Consider the following 25,793-nt stretch of genomic DNA (forward strand, 5'->3'; position numbering starts at 1 on the left):
CAAACAGAAATGCATGGTTGATAATGGAAAACATAAGGTGGGAAAATTAAAACACAACTGAATGGTGAATATGACTGAAAATTGTGTAGATGCTAAAATATCATTTACTAAAATAATAGTTTCAACAAAACAACTATAATAACAAAAATTTAAAAAAAAAGATGGGTTTTCTTTTTCAGGTATCCATATAAGTATTGAGACAGAATATACCACAACTTTTTTAAACTGCTTTTTTAAATGATGATTACTAGCTTGTTTTGCAAATGGTGGTAATTCAGCATTTTAAACCACAGTTTGTTGAATAAGCTATCACAACCCAGTGTGTATTTAATGCTAACAAATAATAGGCACGTATCTATGGAAACATTTATCACTGTTTCCTAGGAAAGGAGAAAAAGGGGGAGCTCCTGAGGCTATGGCCAGGGACACCCTACCTGGCTTGACAGGGGAGCAGTGGTGGGGCTTCCCTTCAAGATGAAGCCAAGAGGAACTCCACCACCCAGAGCAACAGGGCCAGCCGATCCAACTCTCCATGATCTTGTCAAGGAGCCAGGCAAGCACAGATCCTGCCCCTTGGATACAGATGTGCTGAGCTTGCCGCTGCCCAGAGGGACCGGCCCAGATGTGCAAGGAACAGGCGGGGCCTGGGTTACAGTAGGGCTGAATGGGCACTGTGAATGGGCCCCACATGCCTGGGAAACGGAACAGCCACCTGGGGGGCAATGGCTGTGTTGATCCCCCTTGGTTCTCCTGAGGGCTTTGATTGCTCTCTCTCCGTTGACCAAATGAAGCCACGACCACTGCTTGATGGCACTGTGGAAAAGGTGGCATGGATGAAATGAAGATGCTGTGACTTTTCTGGGAAGCCCCAGCCACGGCTGAGAGAGAGAGGTATCCAATCACACCAGTGAAATCTTGCTCAGATTATGTGATGGAAGGAGAGAAGAGCAGGCAACGTGGCTGTAGCATTTCTACGAATGCACACGGAACATGCGGCTGCTACAGGACACGCTTGAAGATAAGCTGCCCTGCAATCTTTGATGCTTTCTGGGCAGACATCCAGAATACCAAGGGCAGGTGGCCCACCTCGCCTGGACATTGATAGGCTCTCCACTGGACCCTGTTAGGGCAACGGCTGCCCAGAGTCACTTTAGAGGGGAGATTGGCAGCATAAAAATTTAATAAATAAACAAACGAGCCTCCAAGCACTGAAGGCCAACCTTGGCATTTTGTCTTCTAGGCCTTGAACCACACTGCATCGTCTGTTCTCACAATCCCCCAGAGCCTCACTCAGAAATCTCCCTTCCCAGCCGCAGAATCTGTGCCTGGTGCCCCCCTACCCCTTTCCGAACTGCTTGGCAACCACTTGCCCACCTTGTGCCGCGCAATCTGCTGCTGGATTTTGGCAGTCTGAGTCCCAATGGGCTCGGAATTGGCCAGTTTCTTTTCAGTCACTGACAACCACTCAGAGATGGGTTCTGAAGTCTCGTGGAACTGCTTGGCCAAAACCAGGATCTCCTCCAGCTGACTCTGCCTGTGGGAAGGAAACAAAACCGTGCAGAAATCAACGTCTGTGAGGCAACGGAAGATTCCCGGTGAGGCTAATTGAGAGCCATGAACAATTAAAGCTGTTCCACGCATTCTGTTATGTCCCATTACAGTTCCCTAATCTGGCCAGGAAAGCAGATTAAGCCATGATGTCTTCTCGTGTAGCACAACACCTGAACCTGGGGAACAATTAAATTGTTGAAAAACAGAACGTCTTGCTGCTCTATTTTTCTTCTCACTTTGGCCAAATGCTAAATTATTTTTAAAAGAGGTTGGAGACCAGTGAGCCTCACTGAAAATTACAATGAATAATTTTAAATACACTGAAAATAAACAGAGCTGGAAGTAATGCAATCTTCCTCTAGCAAAGTTGTTAGGACCTTTGAATTTTTTGGAGGAAGGAGGAGCAGCCTAAATCTCTACTATGCCTGTTGGTGTGACTGTCAGGGGTGGCTCAGAGAAAGGGCACAATGGGAGCCACAGATGTGGATTCCCACATTCCAGAGCCCACAGAAACATATGAGGTCATCTTAAAAGGAAAGGCAGATTGCAACTAAAATCAATATTTTAGCAAATTTGATCAAGAAATTAATGCAAAGACAGCTGGTTACTCCAAATTCCAGTCCCCCAAACTGGAAGGAGCATGAAGTCCTTTCATCATTTTGTGGTCCTTGAATCATGTGACCATTGAATACTGCAAATGGATGGCCGAATTTCTTGCAACCCTGAAGTGGATTGAAACTGCAAAATCCCCAAACTCCTACAAAAACCAGCTGCACTAATATGTAGATATTAGGGTCTCTTCCTTTCCCATCCTTGGCCTGTTTTAGTTGGTCCTGTCCCAGTTCTCCTGTGTAACATGTAGCTTGACTTCAGTTTGAGCACTGATTCCTCTTTAATTAGAGGCGGCAGGCACAATCAGACATTTCCTTAGAAATTAGCCAGGGAAGAAGTTGAAATTCTTAAGGAAGAGAGAGGAAGAATAGAATGAAACCTTTCACTGGTCTTCAGTAAGGAAATGCTGATGACCAAAAACGTCAACATGGTATCTATTGTTCAGGGAAAGGATGAATTAAGAATTACATATGGATGAAACAATTAAAAAAATCATCACCTGTTCATGGCATTCAACTGGGAACTTTAGGAGATGGGGAAAGAAAACCCAAACTAGCAGGAGCTAGAAAATGACAGGCAGGCGAGGCTATTATCTCTCCAAGGAGATAATCTTGAATGGTAGAACTGTTAATAACAATTCAGTTACTGGAAAGAAGGGCAAGAAGCAAGCTCAAGACAGTATAAGACAGGAAGGAAAGATCTTCTGACAGCCTTTCAACGTTCTATTATTGGATCCTGTAATCATGAAGAGTCCTAGGCGGTCCTTTGGTGGTCTCGTCCCTAACCTGGCCTACTTTAAAAGGCTGGACCCGGAAAGCATAATTAAAGGTCGAGAAGTTAAGCCAGGGATATCCTACTTGGGGAGTTGATGAGCACATGGAACCCTCACAGCAAGTCCGAGGACCGCTCTCACAAGATGCCCGCCCTCCCTCCCTACTTAATTCTACACTGTGTTTCTGCATGTTGAGCCACAAAACCCTCACTGAGCAGAGGTTCCTCCCCACTGCCTCTAATGTCTGTTTGCTGAGCAGGTGAGTGGCCTTCCAATTCAGGCCTCCTCCTTTACAAGGTTCCATCTTAGGCCCAGGACTCTACAGTATCTTCGTAAATGACTTAGATGAAGGGATAGAAGTGGAGATCATCAAATTTGCGGATGATACTAAACCGGCAGCCAAAAGAGCCAATACAATCCTTGGTTGTATAAACACAGACATAGAATCAAAATCACATGAAGTATTAGTACCATTTTATAAATCCTTAGTAAAGCCACACCTGGAATAGGGCATCCGGTTTTGGTCACCACATTATCTAAAAGATGTTGAGACCTTGGAAGAAGTGCAGAGAAGAGCAACTAAGATGATTAAAGGCCTGAGGACTAAAAGGCTGCAAGATTTGGGTATGGCCAGTCTAGAGAAAAGAAGGACTGGGGGGCACATGATAACAGTGTTCCTGTATTTGAGGGCTACCACAAAGAAGAGGGGGGTCAAATTCTTCTCCAAAGCAGCAGAAGGCAGGACAAGAAACCATGGATGGAAACTAATCAAGGAGAGAAGCAACGTGGAATTAAGGAAAAAAAACCTTCCTCACAGGGAGGACAATTAACCAGTGGAACCGCTTGCCTCCAGAAGCCTCGTGGGGGCTCCATCACAGGAGGTTTTTAAGAAGAGACTGGACAGCCACTTGTCCAGAATGGTATAGGGTCTCCTGCTTGAGAAGAGGGCTGGACTAGAAGACCTCCAAGGTCCCTTCCAGCTGTATTCTTTTCAGGGGCAATTGTGGTGATTTGGAAGTCATAGCTTCTTATTTTGAATCTTTCAATTAAAAGAATTAAAACATAAAAGACATGAGACAAGGTTCCTGGTGGGCACCAAAGGAAGGGAAACACCCAGGGGCCACACCTTCCAGATCTATGTTCAGCAACGGAGCAACACATTTTGCTGCTCTGTCCTCTGGAGCCCTTTCAGTGGTGCAACCCGGCCAAGAGAACAGACATGAACAGCCAAGGGACAAAATAAATGAATAATAATAATAATTGTAGGACAAGCGGCAGTAAATGGCTATAGAGCAGGAAATGGAGTGTGGGAACTGGTATTAGAGGGAAGGGAGCTACGGGGTTCCTGAAGAAAGAGGGCAGATGATCACTGTGAGGAATTGTCAGTGTGAGCGGTTAGTTATGAAACTGCAGAGTTGGAGGAAGGCAGCAAAATTATCTGGGAGGTGAAAACTCCAAAGACTTGCAAAGAAACCTGGGTTAACAGAAGCCATTCAAATTAAGGGTCCACTGCGTTGGGTAACTGCAAACTGGAGTTGTGCAGGGAGCTACGAAAGAAGCAAATTCTACCTCAGTGAAAATAAAACTACTAGTGTTGTAACCTTGACATAGTTCTGTGACATGAAGTTCCACCTCTGTTTGCTTGGCCTCTCCAGAAATTGGTGCCGCGGAGTTGGAAAAATTACCACAAAGGGCACACAGAGCAATTAGGCGAATGGGAATCTGTCATCCATAATCTAGCGTCCTCCAGAGGGACTGGATTCAAATCCCCAGCTCCCAGAGGCAACATAACTGGCCAACATTTTAAAGTCCTTTGCGTGTGGAGGGCCCTGGGGGAGGAGGGAGGGGATTGAGTGAAAAAAATTCATGGTGTGACAGACTCTCTCTCTAACCAGTGAAATTGGTCAGCTCTGGGTTCAGGATTGTCAAATCATGGGGAAGGGCAGCTTCTGATGGGCTTGCTGAAAACTCCCCTCCCCCTCCAGCCAGGGATGCCCTGCCTGGCTCTCCTCAGTGGGTTTCTACCAGCAGAGCACGTGCAGCCCTCCTGCCTTGCCCTTGGCTTGGTTTCTGAATGGGGAATATTTGGAGGGAGGCTGGATTTGCTTGAGGACATGGCTGAGAGCAGAGCTTGCCCGAAATCTCTAAAATCCCTGGCAAAAAGAAGCACTTCTCAGCTTCTCCGGAACTGTCACAAGGAAGGGGCCGGCTTCAGACTGAGCAGCAAATTATTCCGGAGGATGCCTGGGCCCCATTCAGAAACAGCGCAGAAGCAGACTGGCAGGGAGGAGTCCCACTGGAACGGGAAGGAGGTGAGGTTGATGATGTGGGTGGAGCTGGTCCACAGGTCACCTGGGCTGAAGTCCCAAAAGGCTTCCTGTGGCAAATGACACTGAGCCAGAAACCACTAAACGCCGGTGCAATACTTGAGCACCACCTCTGGAAGCATCACACAGCACCTGCTGCCACACTCCGGGCTTGTTCAGGCTTTGAAACCACCCCCATCAAGCTCTGTTCTCCCTTGCCTTTCAGCAAAAGCCCACAACCCCCATCACTGCTGCCCGGGGGTGGGATTCAACCGGTGTTACTATCGGTTCGGTGACTACGTTTTGCATAGAACTGGCTTTCATGCCTGAGGCAGGACTACATTCATTCATTCATTCACTCATTCACTCTCTCTTTCACACACACACACACACACACACACACACACACACACACACACACACAATTTCTAGGCCAGCACCCTCCTGCTCACTACAGTATAAGTCTTAGTAGGATGTGCTCAATTATTTGCATCCTTAAAGTGTTCCAGAGTTGCTCAGAGACCCTGTCCTTATGCTTCGTGGCCATATCACAGCACCTGCCACAGGGCAGGATTCTTAGCAATCACTGTTTCAAATTCCTGAAAGATTTTATCCTTTATGTCTCCATCAGCCCATAACATTACTTTATAGGTCAATACTATCAGGACTCTTGGCTGGCATGTCGGCAAGAAAATGGAAGCATGTATTTCCAAGAACAAACAGGATCATTGTAGAAAAGCTAAAGAAGAAGCCAGTGACTGCTGAGAAATGCCAGAGCTAGTCATAGCAACATCAGGGTGCAGTTTCTCGCACACAATGTAAAGCAAAGAGATTGTCCTTTTCGGCTGGAGCAACAATTTACACCTGTCTCCTGTTTTAGTACCAACTTGTCTGGTGTCCTGCTTTCTGCTTGTGGCAGGATCATAGGTATATTATGCAAAAGTCAAGCCTTCTGAGTGAACTAAACGGAAAGACAGATGTAACTCTTTATACTGCACACGGCTTAAATCGTGCTAGGAAATGCGAGGAGGGGACACAGTTGGGAGGCTCAGCTGAAGGGCCCTTTCTGCAGCTATTGCACAGAGTGGATCTCTGAAGTCCTTGTGGATCCTACAGGTCTTTTACACACCAGAGCTGCACTGGGAGCTTTATATCTCCCTTTCTAGGAAGGGAGAAAAGAAAGGTGGGAGTTCTCTAAACGGAGTGGGCTTCCTTCAATCTTTTCTGCCTTGCTTGCTTTCTAGGTGAATCTCTGTGCCCTGGTTTCACCTAACAAGGAAGCATTTTCTTTATGTTTGACAGAACATACTATTCGGGGGAAAGATTCTGCCCTCAATGCCAAAGGAAGTAGAAGCAAAGCAAGATGGCAAACTCTGAGCCGCAGGAAAGATGTCCCCGCAGGTCGAAATCCACCGAGGGCTTCTTCTCACAGTCTCACTGAAGTAAACCAGAACAACTGTTTTAAAAGAGCAGATTTCAGCCTCACTTGCTACACGCAGCTGCAACATTTCACAGCGTGGGAAGAAGAGTGGCCAAGAAATCCAAGGCGATTCTGATGAACCTCAGGATTAAAAGAACCGTTTCACAGCATCCTTGCCCCAAGTGCAGAGGTCTTGAGTTAAGGGAAGACAGAGAAACATAAAATCCATGTGCCCTGCCGCAGGGTGATGGCGGAGCGAGGAACAACTGATGGGTGTCTGGCGTTTCCACTCTTGGCTTACCTGGCTGAAGCTTTGCTGAGAAGGCTTGCCCAGTGGCTTCCCAGGCTTGTCAACTGGCCGACGATTTTCTCCCTGTCTGCTGGTTCAGCTGACCGGGCGATTCTGTCACCTTCTGCTTGGATCATGTCAACAGTCGCTTTCCGATCGTCCAGGAGACGCTGCAGCAACTTTGCAAAAGGTCCAGAGAAGAAGGAGCATTTGCCACTTTCTCCCACTTGCACAACTCATGAACTTACCATCATAGTAGCTCATGTTATACTTTTATTATAGAAACTCCTTGCTAGGTTGGTATTTTATCTCACCCACTTTATTGATTTACATGTTGTATATTTTAAAATCCTGCTCATTATTGACCCAATAAACACTACACCCATTTTTTTCAGGAATTCCCCTTTTGCCAACTCTCCCAGCTGCAAGCAATGTGAATGCCAAGGACTAATCCCTGTTCCCCTCCTACCACGGTAGCTGCATTGCTTTGGATCTGCTCCCATCTGGTGCCTCCCTCCCCCGCCATTTCTACTCACCTTCTGCTCTTGGATCTGAGCCTTCACCACTTTGTACTCAGCCGAGGGGGGCTTCTGGTTGGAGATGAGCTCCTCGGTGTCAGCCAGCCAGCTGAGCAAAGGCTCCAGGGCGTCCTGGAACTTCCCACAGTGGAGCAGGGCTTCCTGCAGTTGGGCAATCCTCTGGGCCACCTGCATGGGGACAGAGCAGGCACACCCTTCGCTCGAGTAGCTGCCCTTGCTAGCCGGGGCCTATTTCAGCCAAGAGCGGTTGCAGAAGTTAAGCTAGTTTCGTCCTCCTGCTCCCCTTGAGAGCATTTCCCTTTGGCTAACAGGAAGCAAGGCATCCCATTCAATAGGATTCCCTGGGTTCACATCTTCCTTGTTAAGTCACCCCTCTCCTCCTTTCTCTTTCTTGCTTGGCAGCCCCCCCTTCCCCCCTGTACACATTGGAGGCTCCTGTTTTTGAAACAGCCTCTTCCAGACAGAGTTCAGAACTGCACCCAGGGGGTTGGTTGGAGGGGGCACAGGGGGTGGACATGTTTGCTACTCCCGTTTTCTAGTATGACCAGTAGCTAGAACAGGGATGCAGCCAAGCAGAGAAAGGAATGGATATTGTTATTATGGTCACTGACTAGAATTGCGAACAAGCACATTAAAAATCAAGTAAAAATGAAACAAGGGGGAAAAAACTACAATTGGTGGTGGATTTGACAGTGGGTTCTCAGCAGAGAAATGGAGGCTCAGTTCTCAGCTCCTGCTCAGGATCGATCAGCGTTTATGGTCAGGGCCTCTTCCGTTTGCAAATGGGCACCTCAAACACTGAGTTCGTAGCACAGAGAGCGCCAGAGACGAGGACTCTTGACAGGTCCTGCGCTGCAAACTCTTCCATTCCATCCCAGGGGACCATCCACAGGCTATTTCCCAACATTTCCACCAGGGAACTCAGCAGCATTTGGAGGTCAGTCCAGACCTTGGTGCCTGCGCAACGCTTACCTTTTTGTTGAGGGTGTTCCATCGGGTGCTGATCTCTTCCATGTCATGCTCCAAGCCCTGGACATCACAGTTCTTGCCCGCACTCTGGACAAGCCCTTGTCCAAGCCCATTGACTTGCTGCAGCTTTAATTGAAGGGGGTCAACTTGTTCCTTCTGGAATTGCTGAGCAGGTGGGGAGAGGGAAGAAGGCAAATGAATCCTATTATAAATCTTTGCAAAAACTTTATCTGACTAAGGACTCGGGATATGACGCACTTTCCCTGGCTGCTAATTTCATCCTTGAACAGTCTTTTTAAAGAATATGGGGGAGATTCTGTCTCAAGTGAACTTCATAGCTCTGGAAGAGTCTGAATCCAGGTCTCCCGAGTCTAAATCCAACATTCTGCCATTAAACCATGCAACCAATAAGCATCTGTGGGAGCTGCTGGCCAGCATCTTCTCCCTCCAGCATTTAAGCTTTAACCTGCAGACTGCAAACAAACATTAACAGATCCTGCATCAAAGGACTCAACTGACTAATCAAGGAAACTTGGGAAATTAACACGAGATTTGATGTTGGAATTTAAAGGTGTTTGTGGAACAGATTTCGCATATGGAGAAAGGACTCAATGCAGTGAAATCCAAAAAAAGCTCAGTCACATAACATCAACAGGAATCTAGTTCTACCCCTTTAGGATGGATGTTACAGTCTCAACGCCAAAGCCCACCTAGAAAGTCCAGGGCACAGACTGTATTTCCCGCACAAGCATTCCACCCCCATAGGTCAATTCTCTGTTCTATATTACTTTATTATGCTACATATTATTATACTACCCCTCCGCCTCTCTAGAGATCCCACTCCCTCCCACTTTACCATAGTTTCACACATCCTGCTTTCCACACTTCCAGATGTTATAGACGTATCACTTGGTCAAAAGCTAAAGATACATTATTGAGTACTTCTGCAAAGTTCTTCACAGATGAGAAAAAGCCAAACCATTTGGGAAGAAAGGGAATGGAGAAGGCTCTCAAAGGTTCAGCTCCACAATCCTGGCTCTCCTAGAAGCCACAACCATCTCCTGCTGCCAATCCTCTTCACAAACGCCTGACAGATCACAGGTGGGATGTCAAAGCAGAGCAATGGCTCACTCGTGTGAAGACATGGAACACAGAATAACAGAGTTGGAAGGGATCTTGGAGGTCACCTAGTATAACCTGCTGCTTAAGCAGGGGTCCATTCCAGACAAGGGGCTGTCTAGTTTCTTTTTAAAAGCCTCCAGTGGTGAAGCACCCACAGCATCTGAAGGCAAAAGCAGTTTCACTGGTTAATTGTTCTCACTGTTATGAAATCTGATTCTAAGTTGGTTCTCTCCTTGATAAGCTTCCACCTGTTGCTTCTTGTCTTGCCTTCTCCTCCTCTTTGTGGCAGCCTCTCAAATATTGGAAAGACTGTTATCGTATCACCCCTCATCCTTTTCTTCGTTAGACTAGGCATACCTAGTTCCTTCAACTGTTCATTGTACAATTTAACCTCTTTACTGCTCTTCTCACTCTTTCTAGAATCCCAGCATCTTTTTTGTAATTTTATGACCAGAACTAGAACCCCAATATTCCAAGTGTGGTCTTACTAGTGTAAAGCAATGCTATCACTTCACATGATGTTGATACTGACCCTTTGTTGATGCATCCTAGAACTATATTGGCATTTTGGGCAGCTGGCTCAAACTTAAGTGGTTATTCAATAGGACATCTATATCTCAATCACGGTGACTATTGCTGAGCCAGGGACGGCCTTTCCTATAGCTGTGCAATTGGTTTTTCCTGGCTATGTGCAGCATCTTACTTGCAACAGTGAACTACATCTTGTTGGACAGGGCCCAATGTTCCAGTCTGTCAAGGTGCTTCTGAATAAGAAGTCTATCTTCTAAAGTCTTGGTCTTTCCCTCTGAGAATTGGATGAGTTCCCCTCCCTTGCCTAAATTATTGTAAAGATGCTGAGGAGCCCAAGACATATAACCCCAGGATGCCCCACTGCACGCTTCCCTCTATGTAGAAGTAGTTCCATTGAGGACTCTACAGCCAACTGCGAATCCATCTGGTGCCATGCTGTCTATCCCACATTGTTGTATCTTATCAAGATGTAGGGTTATGTTAAGTGCAAGTGTATTACACCGATCCACTAATTTAGTCACTTTCTCAAAGAAGGCAATAAAATTTGTCTTGCACGATCTGTTTCTAACAATGCTGGCTTATAGGTTACTACTTTATTCATTTCTAGGTGTTCACAAATCTGCTGCTTGATGATCTTTTCCGGGATTTTCTCAGGGACTGAAGTCAGGCTAATCAGTCTCTAGTTTCCTGGGTTCCCTTTTTCCCCTCAGCAAGAGCCGCCCTTTTCCCAAGAGGCGAGGCGAGGCGAGGCTAGCCAGGGGAAAGTGAAACCAAACCCTTTGAATGGAAGGGACTGCAGATGTTATCACATTTCTGCCCCAAAGGCAGTGCCTGGGAGGAATCAGCAAAAAATCTGACATATATTCTATCCTATTATCATAGCTAGCAGGGGGAAGTTGAACCCCCAGGAAGGGGAAGGCTGTTCCACAAGCCACAGAGTAAACTAGGTGAGCCCCCCCTTGTACGTACTATAGTTACCCCAAAAAACTCCTGGAAAAGACAGCACCAAGTCCCTATGCGCCATCTCAGACATGCACCAGAGAGATTGCAGAGCCAAAGGAAGACACTGCTGTGACTCCCATTCACACATAACCAACATCTGTAGTGGGAAGAAGGAATCCCCTTGAGGAACAGGAGGAAAAGTCACAACTAAGACCATTGTCTGATAAAAGAGATGTGAGTCTGGGCCAGAACTGTAACCTGAGTTAGTGTCTCGGGTCCCCCCTAGTTCTCAGGAAGATAAGGATGTGCACAGGTGTCAGAGAGAGGAGAGGGAGGAGAGAGAGGGAGGGAGAAAGAGGGAGGGAGAGGAGAGAGGGAGGGAGAGGGAGGGAGGGGAGGGAGAGAGAAAGAGGGAGGGAGGGAGAGAGAGGGAGGGAGGGAGGGAAGAGGGAGAGAGGGAGGGAGGGAGAGGGAGAGAGAAAGAGGGAGGGAGGGAGAGAGAGGGAGGGAGGGAGGGAGGGAGAGGGAGAGAGAAAGAGGGAGGGAGGGAGAGAGGGAGGGATAAAGAGGGAGGGAAGGAGGAAGAGGGAGAGAGGGAGGAAGAGGGACGGAGAGGGAGGGAGAAAGAGGGAGGGAGGGAAGAAGAGGGAGGGAGAGGGAGGGAGAAGAGGGAGAGGGAGGGAGGGAGAGGGAGGGAGGGAGGGGAAGAGGGAGGAGAGAGGGAGGGAGGGAGAGGGAGAGAGAAAGAGGGAGGGAGGGGAGGGAGGGAGAGAGGAAGGGATAAAGAGGGAGGGAAGGAGGAAGAGGAGAGAGAGGGAGGAAGAGGGGAGGGAGAGGGAGGGAGAGGGAGGGAGAGGGAAGAAGAGGGTGGGAGAGGGAGGGATAAAGAGGGAGGGAGAGGGAGGGAAAGGGACGGAGAGGGAGGGAGAAAGAGGGAGGGAGGGAAGAAGAGGGAGGGAGAGGGGAGAGAGAAGAGGGAGAGGGGAGGGAGGGAGAGGGAGAGGGAGAGAGGAGGGAGGGAGGGAGGGAGAGAGAAAGAGGGAGGGGAGGGAGAGAGAGAGGGAGGGATAAAGAGGGAGGGAAGGAGGAAGAGGGAGAGAGGGAGGAAGAGGGAGGGAGGGAGAGGGAGGGAGAGGGAGGGAGGGAAGAAGAGGGAGGGAGAGGGAGAGAGAAAGAGGGAGGGAGAAAGAGGGAGGGAGGGAAGAAGAGGGAGGGGGAGAGGGAGACAAAAAGAGGGAGGGAGGGATAAAGAGGGAGGGAAGGAGGAAGAGGGAGGGAGGGAGAGGGAGGGAGGAGGGGAGAGAGGGAGGAAAGGAGGAAGAGGGAGGGAGGGAGAGAGGAGAGAGAAAGAGGGAGGGAGAGAGGGGGAGGGATAAAGAGGGAGGGAAGGGAGGAAGAGGGAGAGAGGGAGGGAAGGAGGGAGGGAGGGAGAGGGACGGAGAGGGGGAGGGAAGAAGAGGGTGGGAGAGGAGAGAGAGAGAAGAGAGGGAGGGAGAGGGAGGGAGGGATAAAGAGGGAGGGAGAGGAGAGAGGGAGGGAAGGGAGGAAGAGGAGAGGGGGGAGGGAGAAAGAGGGAGGGAGGGAAGAAGAGGGAGGGAGAGGGAGAGAAAAAGAGGGAGGGAGGGAGAGGGAGGGAGGGAAGGAGGAGGGAGAGGGAGGGAGGGAGAGGGAGAGAGAAAGAGGGAGGGAGGGAGAGAGGAGGGAGGGGTAAAGAGGGAGGAAAGGAGGAAGAGGGGAGGGAGGAAGAGGGAGGGAGAGAGAAAGAGGAGAGGGAGGAGAGGAAGAGGGAGAGAGGGAGGGAGGGAGGGAGAGGGAAAGAGGGAGGGAGGGAGAGGGAGGGAGAGAGAAAGAGGGAGGGAGGGAGAGAGAGGGAGGGAGGGAGGAAGAGGAGAGAGAGAGGGAGGGAGGGATAAAGAGGGAGGGAGGATAAAGAGGGAGGGAGAGGGAGAGAGAAAGAGGGAGGGAGGGAGAGGGAGGGGTAAAGAGGGAGAAAAGGAGGAAGAGGGAGGGAGGGAGGGAGAGAGAAAGAGGGAGGGAGGGAGGAAGAGGGAGAGAGGGAGGGAGGGAGAGGAAAGAGGGAGGGAGGGAGAGAGAAAGAGGGAAGGAGAGAGAAAGAGGGAGGGAGGGAGAGAGAGGATGGAGGGATAAAGAGGGAGGGAAGGAGGAAGAGGGAGAGGGAGGAAGAGAGAAAGAGGGAGGGAGAGAGAAAGAGGGAGGGAGAGAGAAAGAGGGAGGGAGAGAGAGGGAGGGAGGGATAAAGAGGGAGGGAAGGAGGAAGAGGGAGAGAGGGAGGGAGGGATAAAGAGGGAGGGAGAGAGAGAGAAAGCCTTTAGACTTGCAAGATTCTGTTACTATCATCTTAAAGGAGAATTGGCCTGCATCCCTTTGGTTTCCCAGTCTAGTCTACCTTGCAGGGCTGGCAGTATTACAAATTTTGGAGGCTGCTGCCTGAGTGCCTCCCCACCTTTCATGATTTATTGTGGCTCTAAAAGAAGGAAATCCTTTACTTTCTGAAAACATTTATGTTGAACAGGTGGCATTTTAGTGAGCCAGGCAGCTCTTAATTGAAAGCCTGAAAGCCCTAAGATTAAACCAACCCTCAAAGGAAACCCCCATGCAGCGGGAAAGCAATTGGGGCGCCCTAATGGTAGGCCAAACCTCCACGAGGGCAGGAAGCGGGTGGGGTTTCTCCCCAAAGCCAGCAGCAGCCACAGAGGACCTTTGGGCCAAACCAGCATGTTCTCCAAGAAGAAGAGACCCAGAGGAGCTGCTGGTCTTGGGAGTCTTGCCCAGATGGCAGAGGAACCAGGAGAAGATTGCTGGGCCAAAGGGGCAAAGACACCCGGGGTTGTCAGTCAGAGGGACTGTTTTGCTTGTTTGTGTATAAGGTGCATTAACTGCCCAAATCCCAAAGGACTCTGGGCCACGTACAAGGTATCCATCATATGCCCCTCCTCAAAAGCACCCAGGCCACTGGTGGTCAACTCCAGGAGCCCCTCCCCAACCTCAGCCCAGGCAGCAGAGGCCAAGTGGGCGCTGGGACCCGGAAGCCAGGGAGGGGGCTGACAGGAGCCACTCCAGCCCCTCTGAGGATCAATCTCTGCCCAGAGCCGGTTCCCCCCTGCCTGCCCCCCTGCCAAGGCCTGTCCTACTCATGAAACCTGAACAGTCAAATGGCAGCGGCTGGCCTGCCCTTGTTTGCCCTCGGATGCTAAACAATGGAGCCCAAACACTGCCGTTTCCTTTCCTGGCCAGATCCTCCAGTATCAACACAACGTTTTCGGCTGCCACCCAAGCTTCGCCCAGGTTATGTCCCTCCCTCCAATCGCTCCCACCTCACTCTTGCATCCAGAGCCAAAATCTCCCATTGACCTTAAAAGTTATTTTGTGACACTAACATTGAAAAAAAAGAGCAGCAAAAATGATACGATTGAGATGCATCTTGCAAGTCAACGAGCTCGCCTGAAGGATTGTTTTGGCTGCTGCGTCTTTGGGACTTGGCTGCTTTTAGTCTCTGGACGACCTTTTCTCCTCTGCGTGGATGGCCATCGCTCCAAAGGAGCGCTCTTCCTGCACTCCATGTTTTCAGGCTGTTTGGGGTTTTTGACTGGAGCGGCCTAAAAGCACCTGAAAGAAATAGCTACATAAAGCTGCCTTCCCTGCCCCCCCAACCTGGCCTGGCCATCTCCTTTGTACTCTGGAAATGCAGGTGGAGTCACAGCTCCACTCCAAGGTTCGTCCTTGGAAATCTTATTTCTGGAGGAACCGGAAGCTTTTGCCCTTCTCTTGCGTGGGGCACCATCAGGAGAAGCATAAGCTGGCCAAGCTGACTCTGGGGTCCTTTGACCTCAGGAACAAGGCAGCCCTCTGATCTACACTGCAAGTGACACAACAAACAGTCCATTGGTCGCCCAGCATTTTCAAGACTTTATCCACCCACAGGTCTTACAATGACATCTCAAAACAAGGAGAGAGCGATATCAGCAATTCTGTGACGCTTCGTGGCAGAGCAATCATTTCGGAAAAACAAGATTTTGACAGCATTATTGGGGGCGGGGTAGCTGCACTTCTTACCCATCTAGAGGTTCTGGGCTACCTCTGAAGGTCTCAGGGGACACAAAGGGTTTTTAATGCGTCATAATTGTTAACTGATAAGGTGCTTGTGCTCTGTCTCACACGTAACTTGCATTTTGCATCACCTTCCTGACTTCTGGCTCTCCTCCCCCACCACAGACATCTCCCCCACCAATTTAAATCCTGCATCCGTGGAGCCATTGCTTGGGTGAAGGAAGATGTCATTCACTGAAAGCTCCTGTTTTGTTTTTGTTTTAAAATAAAAAGACGTTAGCAGGCTCCTACATTTTGCCCTACAAAACTACGTGGCCTGTCAAGATGATGACAAAAACACATGCCAGCACAACTGGCATAGCTGCATGAAAGTCTGGACTCCAGGGTTGTCCTTAGCTAAAATGATTTTTTTAATGGTTTTACAATTTTATGTTTTTAAACACTGTTTTGCATGGTATTTTTCAATTTAAAGTGTAAGCTGCACAGTGTGGTCTGAGCACGCTCTAAATTTAGCAAAACGAACCAATAAAAAGCTGAGTGACCCCCCCTGGGCTGGTCCCAGGATGGCACTTTGCTCCTGAGAGATAAACCTGCTCAGCAAACGACCCCCCCCACCCCCACCCCAATCAGCGGCCTCCTCTCTTGCAAGGCTGGGAAGAAGAAGTCGGGGTGCCAGATGGAGAGGCAGGGCAAGCCCCACCGCCCTCGGAGGAGCTCAGGACCCTCCTGAACAGTCTTTCTCAACATTAAACAACTTTTAAGATGTCAAAATGTTGAAAGTATCAAAAATAATGGAAAAAAAAAAGGTTCTTTCAACATTGTAAAAGACAAGAGAAAAGTCAAGGAAACGATTGGTCCATCGATGGCAGATGACGGTACGGAAGGAGGAACAATTCATTCTTTGCATCTGGTTCACGCAAAAGGGGGAAAAAAACAGCCCAGACTTCCAAAAGCAGAACTGTAAAAGACAGACTAGGAATACAAGTCAAAATAAGTAAGAAAATGGTAAGGCAAGATCTGCCCACTCTAAATGAGTTCAAATCACCAGGATCAGGTGGATTACCCCCCAAGATTCTGAAGGAGGTGCCAGACGTGGTCCCAGAGCCACTGAACCGGATGTCCCAAAGGTGTTTTCTCCAAAAGGCAACTGGACTTTTCTTGTTTTTTTCTTTGAAAACAAGTCGCTTCTCATCCAAGAAGCTTTTTTAGTTCCACTTCGCTTATCATCCCAGAAACTTCTTCAGTTTGAGAAGAAGTTGAGAAGTGATTTTTTTTTTTCAAAGAAAAAACTAAGAAAGTCCAGTTGCCTTTTGGAAAAGGCAGCTTAGGGACAACCATGATTGAGAACCTCCTGTTCTGACCCAAACCCTTTTCCAATAAAACAAACATGAACCAAAGGGAACAGAAACCTTTTTAATAATTCTTACGAATCCCCCTTTAAAAGGCTGCTGCAAACTAATTAACTTTGAAAAGCACGAGCCTCACCAAAACTGTGCAAGGCTGCCAAGAATAACAGATAAGGTTACCTAGAAATATTTCACAACACAAGAGTCTTCAAATACCAACTAAGATACTGCAATGTCCACAAGGCTCAAGTTTCAAAACATCTTTGCTTCCTGCAAAGAACATCCAATTCACAGCTGCCTTTTATCTTCTTGAAGGAGGGGCCATACCTTGCAGACTTACTCCCGAGCCGCCCGTGCTGTTGTAGCTGCTCTTTCCTGCGAGCAATCCTGCACACACGCGTACTTGGCACAGGCTCCTCGGGAACCTCCCCATCGCTCCAGCTCCCACAATCTCTGAAGGCAGCAGTCCACTCCCTAATGGTCCTAGCCCCTCATCTGAGTCCTCGCTCTCCTCAGCCGTCCACACCTCCTGCCGGCTAACCACAACACCTCCATAGACACTGAATGTGGTTTTCATCTTCAAAAAAGAAAACAAAACAAAAATGGATCCAGGAAACAACAGACAAATCAGCCAGATATTAATACTTGGGAAAATCTTGGAAAAGATACTCAAGCAGCGGAACTGCCAACTTCTAGAAACAAGCAAAAATGTATTAGAAGTCCCAAAAGTGCTTTTCAAAAGGCAACGGAGTGTCTTTGTTTTTTCCTTGAAGTTGTTTCTCTTCTCGTCCAAGCAGCTTTTTCTCTTTGAGAAGAGAAACATCTTCAAGGAAAAGAAAAACCAGAGAAAGTCCAGTTGCCTTTTGAAAAGCACCTTTGGGACAACCATGATCTGGTGACTGACAATCTCCATAGACTATTATTAGAAGCCAACATGGGTTTGTCAAAAACAGATCATGCTAATCTTATTGCATTTTTTGACAAAGGGACTAAATTAGTGGCCTAGCAAAATGCTGTGGATGACTTCATTAAGGAATTTAACCACAACCCACTTGTTGGTAAGACAGAAAAATGTGTGACAGACAGCATCCTCTATCAGATAGATTTGTAACTGAGCTGACCAACCACACTCAACATGCAGTTCTCAATGGAACTACATCAAGCTGTGGGGTACCCCACAGTATGTATGCAGTGAGGTACCCCAAGGTTCTGCCTTGAGGCTCAATACTCTTCAACATCTTCATAAACTATTCAGACGAAGAAATAGGGAAACTCATCAAATTTGTAGATGACATCAAGCTAGTAGGAATTCTAGAAGACAGACTCAAAATCCAGAAGGATCTTGGCAGACTTGCACACTGAGCCCCATCTAACAAAATGTAATTTAGTGTTGAGAAAAGCAAGGTCTTACACTTGGGTAAGAAAAACCAAAGACACAGATATAGAATAGGTGGTGCCTGGCTCAACAAGAGTAACTATGAGGGGAATCCAGGGACAACCACTAGTAGATAACCACTTAAATATGAGCCAGCAGCGTGCTGCAGCCGCCAGAAAAGGCAATGCAGTCCTAGGCTGCATAAACAGAGGAAAAGTACCAAGATCACACGAAGGATTGGTACTGCTGTATACTGCCCGAATGAGACCACACATAGAACACTGCATCCAATTTTGGTGACTGAAATACAAAAAAGATGTTGAGATTCTGGAAAAGAGTGCAGGAAAGAACAACAGAGACAATTAGGCGATTGGTGGCTAAAACATATAAAGAAGGTTGCAGGAATTGGGTATGTCTAGTGTGATGAAAAGAAGGACGAGGGGTGACATGATAGCAGTCTTCCAATATTTGTGGGGCTGTCACAGAGAAGTGGAGGTCAACCTGTTTTCCAAAGCACCTGAGGGAAAAACAAGAAATAGTGGATGGAAACTTATCAAGCGAGATCCAAATTAAAACTAAGAAGAACTTTCCTGACAATGGGAAGAATAAATCAGTGGAATGGGTTGCATTTCAAAATTGTACCCATACCATCACTGGAAGTTTTTAAGTCAAGATCGGACAGACATTATGTCCCGAATGCTATAGGGATTCCTGCTTAGGCAAGGGGTTGGATCCCTTCTGACTGTTATATTTTGTTAAGATATGTATTCCACACCTGGAATACTACATCCAGTTTTAGTCACATTACAAAAAAGATGTAGAGACTTTGGAAAAAGTGCAAAGGCTTGGAGATAAAAACATATGAAGAACAATGGTTTCAGGATTTGGGTTTGGCTAGTCTAGAGAAAAGAAGGGGGGGCATGAAAGCAGTCTTCCAGTATTTGAGAGGCTGCCACACAGAGGAGGGGGGTCCATTTATTTTCCAGAGCACCAGAAACCATGGATGGAAACTAATCAAGGAGAGAAGCAACCTGGAATTAAGGAGAAACTTCCTAACTGTGAGGCCAGTGGAAAAGCGTGCCGTCAGAAGTTGTGGGCGCTTCATCCCTGGAAATGGTATAGGGTCTCCTATTTGAGCAGGGGGTTCGACTAGAAGACCTCCAAGGTCCCTTTCAGATCTATTCTGATCGATTAAAACCCCCCCCCCCCAATTCTCCAGCCAAAATGGCTGGCTGGGGAATTCTGGGAGTTGAAGTCCACCACATACCTTGAAGTTGCTTAGTTGAGAAAAACTGCTCTGGAGGAAGAGGGTGAAACCCACAAGGCCCGTGGTCTCTCTAGCCCTTCAAGGTCAACAAGGACTGGAGGACTCCCCTGGGATTCAGGCACAATTTCAGACTCTGCTGGGGGCTGAAGCCAGGGGGTCCTATGAGCAAAGGCCTGTGGCTGAGTTGCAGCGCTGCTCCTGATCAAAAGCAAGAAGGGAGATTTCTCTGCTCCCGAAGCAAATAAAGAACCAGAGGGAGAGGAAGGAACCAGAGGGTTTAAGACTTCCAGCCAGCTAAACGCTTAGCAGCAGCAGCTCCTTTGAAACAATATCACGTCCGAGGGGTGAGCGGTAAAGGACCAAGTTTTGCTGCAGGCCTAGTGAGCAACTGGAAGCTTCCAGGGCTCTCCGTGGAGAAAAAAGGGGAATTCGCCCTGACTTATCACATTCAGCAATTTGTCTCCAGAAAGGGGAACATGCCAAGATATGAAATGAAGACGCTGTCCCAAGCCATGGAGTTATTCTGCAGCAGAGGGGATAGAGTTGATGACAATGCAAGAGCCGGCAGCTCCCCAGCCTATTCCGTGGAAACCGCTTACTCCTCCTGCTATAGAACATCTGATATATATATGAATGGGTTGCCTGCAAGAGCCCCAGACTGGTAAGTCAAACACCATGACTCCCTCCGGGATAATCTGAAATGCAAACTTTTCACTCGAGGCAAGCAGGACACACACACACACAGAGCCCAACCCATCGCTGGAACCAGGAACAGCTGCTGGATATGGATGGCAGCATCCACAAAGCAGGAAGGTTCAGCGGGGAAGTTTAAACATGCAAATCAAAATTAACAACCGCCTCAACAGGAAATAGTTGGAAGCGCAGCTTGCTGCTCCAAATAGAGAATGCACAGACAATTCCAGAGCGTTGGGTCACCACCTTCAGCTTGAAATGGAGTTTCAATTTTGTCTTTGATACAGACAAATGGAAGAAGGCAGAGCCTGGGAACTATAAGCAGTTTGCGGGAGGAAGTGGAAGTGTCATGGTGTCATTCCTTTCCACAGAAGGCCGTGTATCCACACAGATCTCAAACTTTGCAGGGGATGTGGAAGCAATGCAGACAGAGGGTGATCACCTTGCTTCATTTTCACGTGCAGGGCCCAAATTCAAATCTTATTCAGGCTGAGTTGGAATCAGGACAATTATTATCTCTGAATATAATTGAGGTGACTGTGGCAACCACAAGAAAGCTCCGTGTGCCTTGGAAGGCTGGAAATAAATGGGAAGGGGAACAATGGAACCACACAATGACCTTGAATTAAACATGCTCCCCTCCACACAGCTTCCTCCTCTGGCTGGGGGCTCTTGTCCCTCTTGGCTGAAACACCAGATCAGCCACGTCAACACAGAACATTTTTCACATGCTTCCAAACTGCCTGCCTCTTGTGCAAATATACCTCTCAATTTGGGACACTGGGAGACGAAGCTTGTGTGTGTGTGTGTGTGTGTGTGTGTGTGTGTGTGTGTGTGTGCGCGCGCTCCTCCTTCCCCTTTTGAACAAGGGAAGGGAAGAGAATCTGGCTAATAATTCATATTCTCTGGCCTGGCCTATAGCGCTGCCTGTTTCCTAATTACAGGCTGGATTTGAACATTTTGGCTGCAGGAAGCTGTAACGGACACAAACTCAGTCCATCTCAGCTGAGAGCTGGAGAGATTGTTCTCCATATTTAGATTTCAAAATAGTTTCTCTAACTTGTGGCTGGTTTTACTTTTTTTGTTTTTGGAAATGCACGTCTGAAAGCGTGAGAAACAAGAAAAACAAAAAACACACAATGGTTACAAAACTAGCTTAGCTTGGTTGGTAACGGTCAAAGTCAGTGTCCACAGGAGAAAAGCCCTTTTGTAGAAGAAATATCGATGCAAATTTACACGAAAGCCATTCCTGCCCCCAATTGTTATGACACAGAGAGGGAGATTTTAAAAGATTTAAGCAAACATTTCCAGTTACTTCTCTTCTTCTCCATGAACAGGGGGCTGCCTTTGTTATTTAAAGTAGACTTCTGTGCCAAAGCTTAATTTGCCTTGCATCATTTTGCTCTTAGCAACCCGTTCTTTCAGTTACTACCCCTGCAGTTATGCATGCTCAATCACAAGTGTTCTGCAGAAAATGCATGATTTTGTTCCTTAAACAAGTACCAGCATTTTATGGAAGCCTCAAGCCATTCAACTGCCAAGGCCATTCAGTAGGATTACAGAACCCAACTGCCATTCAGAAGGAAGGAGATGTTCAACTATACTGTAATAGGATAGAGGAGTTGAGAATTCTTTTGTCCTTCATAAACTACGGATTAACTCCTCAACTATTAGATGGAACAGAGTGTGAGTAACTAGGAAACAAATACCTCATTATCTGGAACCAATTCACTGGTTCCAGCAGCAGTGGAGAAGGAAGAAAGTGCCTCCATGCCTGACACAGGATGGGTCTCCTTCTCTTCAGCTTCAGAGGCAGGCAACCGAGATGGGCTGGGCGGCACATCCCTTGAGGCTTCGAATGCCAGAATCAGAAGGCTGCTGTCCCATGGTGAAGGATGCTCTGCAGCTTCCAGACTGACATTAAATGGCAAAATACTCTCATCCATCCCTTGGATCACCTGAAGAGATTCCTCTGAGGAACTGGGTATCATGGTCCACCCTTCCTGAATAGGCAGCTCCTCTTTGTCTGGACACTGAATGGGGCAGAGTGGCATGGGGAGAGAGATCTCTTGGGCAGTTTGTAATGCTGGTATCAGCTCCTGGATGTTGCACACCCACGTGGCTGTTTCAGAGTCATCTCCATCACCAGTTAAACTTGTGGCATCTTCAGCAGGTAGATCCAGAGCTAGGATCGAAGTCAGTGAACCTGACAAGGACGATAATGTGAAGTCAGTTGCATTCGTGGTGCAGGGACCCATTATGGTGCTGGCAAGCTCCTCTATGGTATCTGAAAGGACATCAATATCCTCATCCCCAGGCAAAGGACTGAAAGAAGGAGCTTCCTCTTCAAGCCTGCATGCAAAAACTTCAACACTCCCTTGGGCGTCCCATGAGCAATCCGCTGGAGGGGATGGGTGGGAGGCGGCACCTACAAGCTTGACATCCCTTTCCCTTTCCCCTGTTACCTCACTCCTCCCACTCTGCCCAAAAAGCAACTCCAGGATTCCAGGCTCCATAAAGTCTCTCTCCACAGCTGGACCAACTATTACCTGCTCAGCTGTTTTTGACTCTTCCACTTGAAGAAAAGTACTGCTCGCTACCACTTCCGTAGTGCTTACTGGCCATGCCAAAAGCTCAAGCTGGCACCTCCTGCTAGTGTCAATATACTTCCAGCTGTCGGAGCACCCTAGGTGCACCTTGATGGACTCCTCAGAACCCTGTATCACTTCAGAGTCACTTGGCAAAGGTGGCCAAAAGTCCCCCATCCCTTCTGTTTCCTCTAGATGTCTTGCAAAGAGAACGTTCTCTTTGTCTAGCTCTGCAACTTCATCCTCAGAGCCCAGCTCGGGGACATCCCAAGTTGAAAAATCCACCCTCTTTTCTGAAGGATTCCGCTCGTGAGGAGCCAACAGCTCCTGTTCCTCAGGGCTCTCCACCCCTTCAATCAGATCAAATTCTGGCTGAGAATCCAGGCCTTCAGCAATTGTAGCAAATTCCTCATGGCTCAGAGACGTCCTACTGAACAGAGGAGGCGTTTCCTCCTCAGCTACACGAATGCAGCAAGGCACATGAACTGAAACCACCAAGTCTCTCGATCCCAAGTCCAACTGGCCTTTGGCCTTCTGACTTTTTGCCACTTCATCAGTTGTGAGCAGTTCTGCTCCATTCTCTTCCACCAGAGGAACAGAAGATGAATGATTGCACCAATATTGCAATTCAACATCTTTTGCAACTGCAGGATTGGAAAGCATCCCTTTCTCCGAGTCCCCAGAAGTGTCCTGTTCAGAAAAAGATTCTGACAGTGTCGGCTCTGTTGCACTCACTACTTGAGAACCAAAAGTGGCATCAAAATCCTCTAGATCAGACACCATGGCTGAGTCCGCCACACTGATTTCATGGTGAGCCAAGTGTTGGGAAGGTTCTGCAACAGTCTCAGAGGGCAAGTCCAGATTCTCCAGTACGTCCAGCCCTTCTGAAGAAAACGTGATGTTTTGCACCCCAAATTCAATTGGAGCTTCCCCGTCTTTCTCCTCCTCATTCATGCAAAGCTTTTCTAGTTCAAGGAACATCTGCACAGAGTCCGTGTCAGAAAATTGCTCTGGGGCGGGAGGACCCAGGCAGGCTTCCAAAAAACCAGGGGCAAATTCTCCCCCTTCCCCTTGGATGGCTACAGCTTCAGCCCCGCCAGCCTCCCCAAGAAGAGCATTCAAGTCTGGATGTGTTTCCTGGGGAACCAGAGCAGAGCTCGCAGCCTGAGACTCTGAGTCATCCCAGAGTTCTTGCTGGTGCAATGGGTTGTTCTGGGCTCCTTGGACTCCAGCAACCTCCTTTAGTGCTTCCTCCACTGTCACGAATGGAACACATAATTGTCCCCTTTCTTCAGAAATACCTGTCAAAGAGCCCCTTGTTTCCTCAGCCGCCCTCCCCTTTCCTGACAGGGAGCCTTCCTCCCACTCCTCAGCTTCCATCATGATTAGTCGCTCATCCTCTTCAAATCTCAGCTCGGATTCTGTCTTCTCCCGGAGACTCGGGGCGAGGAGAACGCCCATCCCTGGGTCCAGCAGCTCTTCGCTCAGGCAGGGAGACAAGGGCATCGTTTCCATCACACACTCGGAGTCGTCTGCCTCCAAGGTGTCGTGGTTCCCTCTGAGGCCCGGGGCCTTGAGGGGGTTTTTCAGCAGCCTGGGCCACGTTGCACTCACAAGGCGACGGCCCTTCCACCTGCCCCCACTTAAATCGACCCCCACCTCTTCCGTTTCCAGAAGCGGCTGGCATTCTTCCTGAGAAAACTCACACAAGGCTTCACTTGGTGGCCTCGCCTCCTGAACGCCTGGCACCCCAGAGGGCTTGGGTGCGTGCGCCAGGGTCAGGGGCTCCGACAGGGATTCCCTGTGGTCTGAGGGGCTGCAGCTTTCGGCCACAGGGAGAGACCCAGGCTTCTCTTGCAAGGAGGGGTTGGAAACAGCCGTTTCGGAGACTTCGCTCAGGGAGGCTTCAATTCTCTCAGCAAACTCAGGGAAGTTGGGTGGCATAAATGATTTCCAGGAGCGTCGATTGACATTCTCCTTTTTCTCCAAGTTGGGCCATCGCCTTGGGGGTGCCGGGGCTGACTTGGAGACATCGCTGCTGAGTTTCAAAGCATCAAAAATGACTCTTTCGTCCAACTTTTTGCTTTCTGATCCTTTCGATTCCAGAGCCCCGGGAGCCCCCAAAGTCCCGTTGCTCGAAATGGTGCTACTGTCTCCTTTCTCCAGCGTGCTCTTTGCCGGTTGGCTCAGCTTGGAGCCCTGGTCGATCTGCTCGTTGATTCTCATGGTGTCATAGATGGACCTCTGGGGAACGTAGCAGTCTTCGATGTAGCCGTCTTCATCCTCGCCTTTCCCCAAACAAGCCGGGCTCTGCCTTAAACAGTCAGGCCTGCTTAACGGCTTGCCCATACTTTAAAAGGGCAAAATCTCCGCCGCACAAAGGAACGCGGCAACCCCCGCCGTCCGCTCCGCTTTCTGAAGTCCAGGCCGAGCAGGGGGAAGTTGGGTCCCTCCAAATCCCTATAGAGGCCGGGAAGGGCGCCGAGTCTACGCCGCCTCAGAGGGCTCCGCTTCCGTCGGGAGACGGCCGAAGCGAGGCCGCGGGCGATGCGTTCCAGCGCTCCGGCGGGGAAGCCAGCAGTTCCGAGCAAGGCGAAGGAGGCGGCGGAAGGCGCCTTTGCCGAGGCGGCTCCAGAGCCAACGGTCCTTGGCAGGCGGCCCTCCTCCCCAGCGCTGCCCCCCGGAGGCCCCGGCCGTTAGTGCCCGCCGGCAAGGAGGGCCGGACGCATCCCCGACGCCGTCCGCGGTGCGCTTGCTCCTCGCCGAACAAAGGCCGGCCTCTCCGGCGCTTCGCTGCCCCGGCCCGCAGGGCTCCGCTCGGGAGAGGCGCCGGCAAAGCCGCCGCGGCTCGGCTCGCTGGGCTGGACGGGGGCGGAGCTGCCTGGCGGTCCAGCCGCGGCAAGTTCTTCATGCCGGGCGAAATCGGGCGGGCGGCGGGCGCTTCTTGCGTGCGCAGCCGCCGGAGGGTCGCGCCTCTTCACGGGCAGGCTCCGGCTCCGGCTCCCCCGGTTGGCGAAGGCGGAGGGGCGGGCGCGGGGGGCGGGCGCGGGGCCCCGGCGGCGGGCGCCCTTCCGGCCGGGCTGCGCGAGGTTCCTGCCATGGCCGGCCGCGCAGGGAAGCCGCGCCGCTCTCCGCCCGCCAGGAAGTTAGTTGGAGCCTTTTGTGCGGCGCGCTGGCGGCGGGGCTGCCCGCCTCGCAGTGCCCGGGCAGCGGTCCGCGCCGAGCTCGGCCGGGGGCCGCATGTCAAGCGCCCTGGCCGCCTCCCCTTCCCCGCGGGGCTGCAGCTGTCGCGGCCCGCCCTGCGCCCAAACTTCTTGCCGGGGAACAAAAGGCTGCGCGGCGAGGCCGGCTCGGATGGATGGATGCGGAGGGGGCGGCGGCGGCGGCGGCTGGCTGGCTGGCA

At 49.5% G+C, this 25,793-nt stretch overlaps 2 protein-coding genes across 2 annotated transcripts in view; both read right to left on the reverse strand.

The window, feature by feature from the left end:
• MACF1 (microtubule actin crosslinking factor 1) overlaps positions 1 to 25,793 on the reverse strand; it is a 294,628-nt gene that overhangs the window by 42,403 nt on the left and 226,432 nt on the right. The window contains 4 exon segments of the mRNA XM_087970253.1: positions 1,375 to 1,534; positions 6,963 to 7,129; positions 7,487 to 7,657; positions 8,462 to 8,623. Coding sequence (XP_087826379.1) covers positions 1,375 to 1,534; positions 6,963 to 7,129; positions 7,487 to 7,657; positions 8,462 to 8,623 — 660 coding nt within the window.
• LOC148129871 (uncharacterized) lies at positions 21,497 to 25,752 on the reverse strand. Its single transcript, XM_087970255.1, has one exon. The coding sequence runs from the start codon at positions 24,737 to 24,739 to the stop codon at positions 21,497 to 21,499; it is 3,243 nt and encodes a 1,080-aa protein (XP_087826381.1). The 5' UTR covers positions 24,740 to 25,752.

The sequence above is a fragment of the Notechis scutatus genome, chromosome 8 (genome assembly GCF_049901735.1).
Source record: "Notechis scutatus isolate UNSWTSFEM ecotype Mainland chromosome 8, rNotScu1.2, whole genome shotgun sequence".
NCBI classification, from domain to species: Eukaryota; Metazoa; Chordata; class Lepidosauria; order Squamata; family Elapidae; genus Notechis; species Notechis scutatus.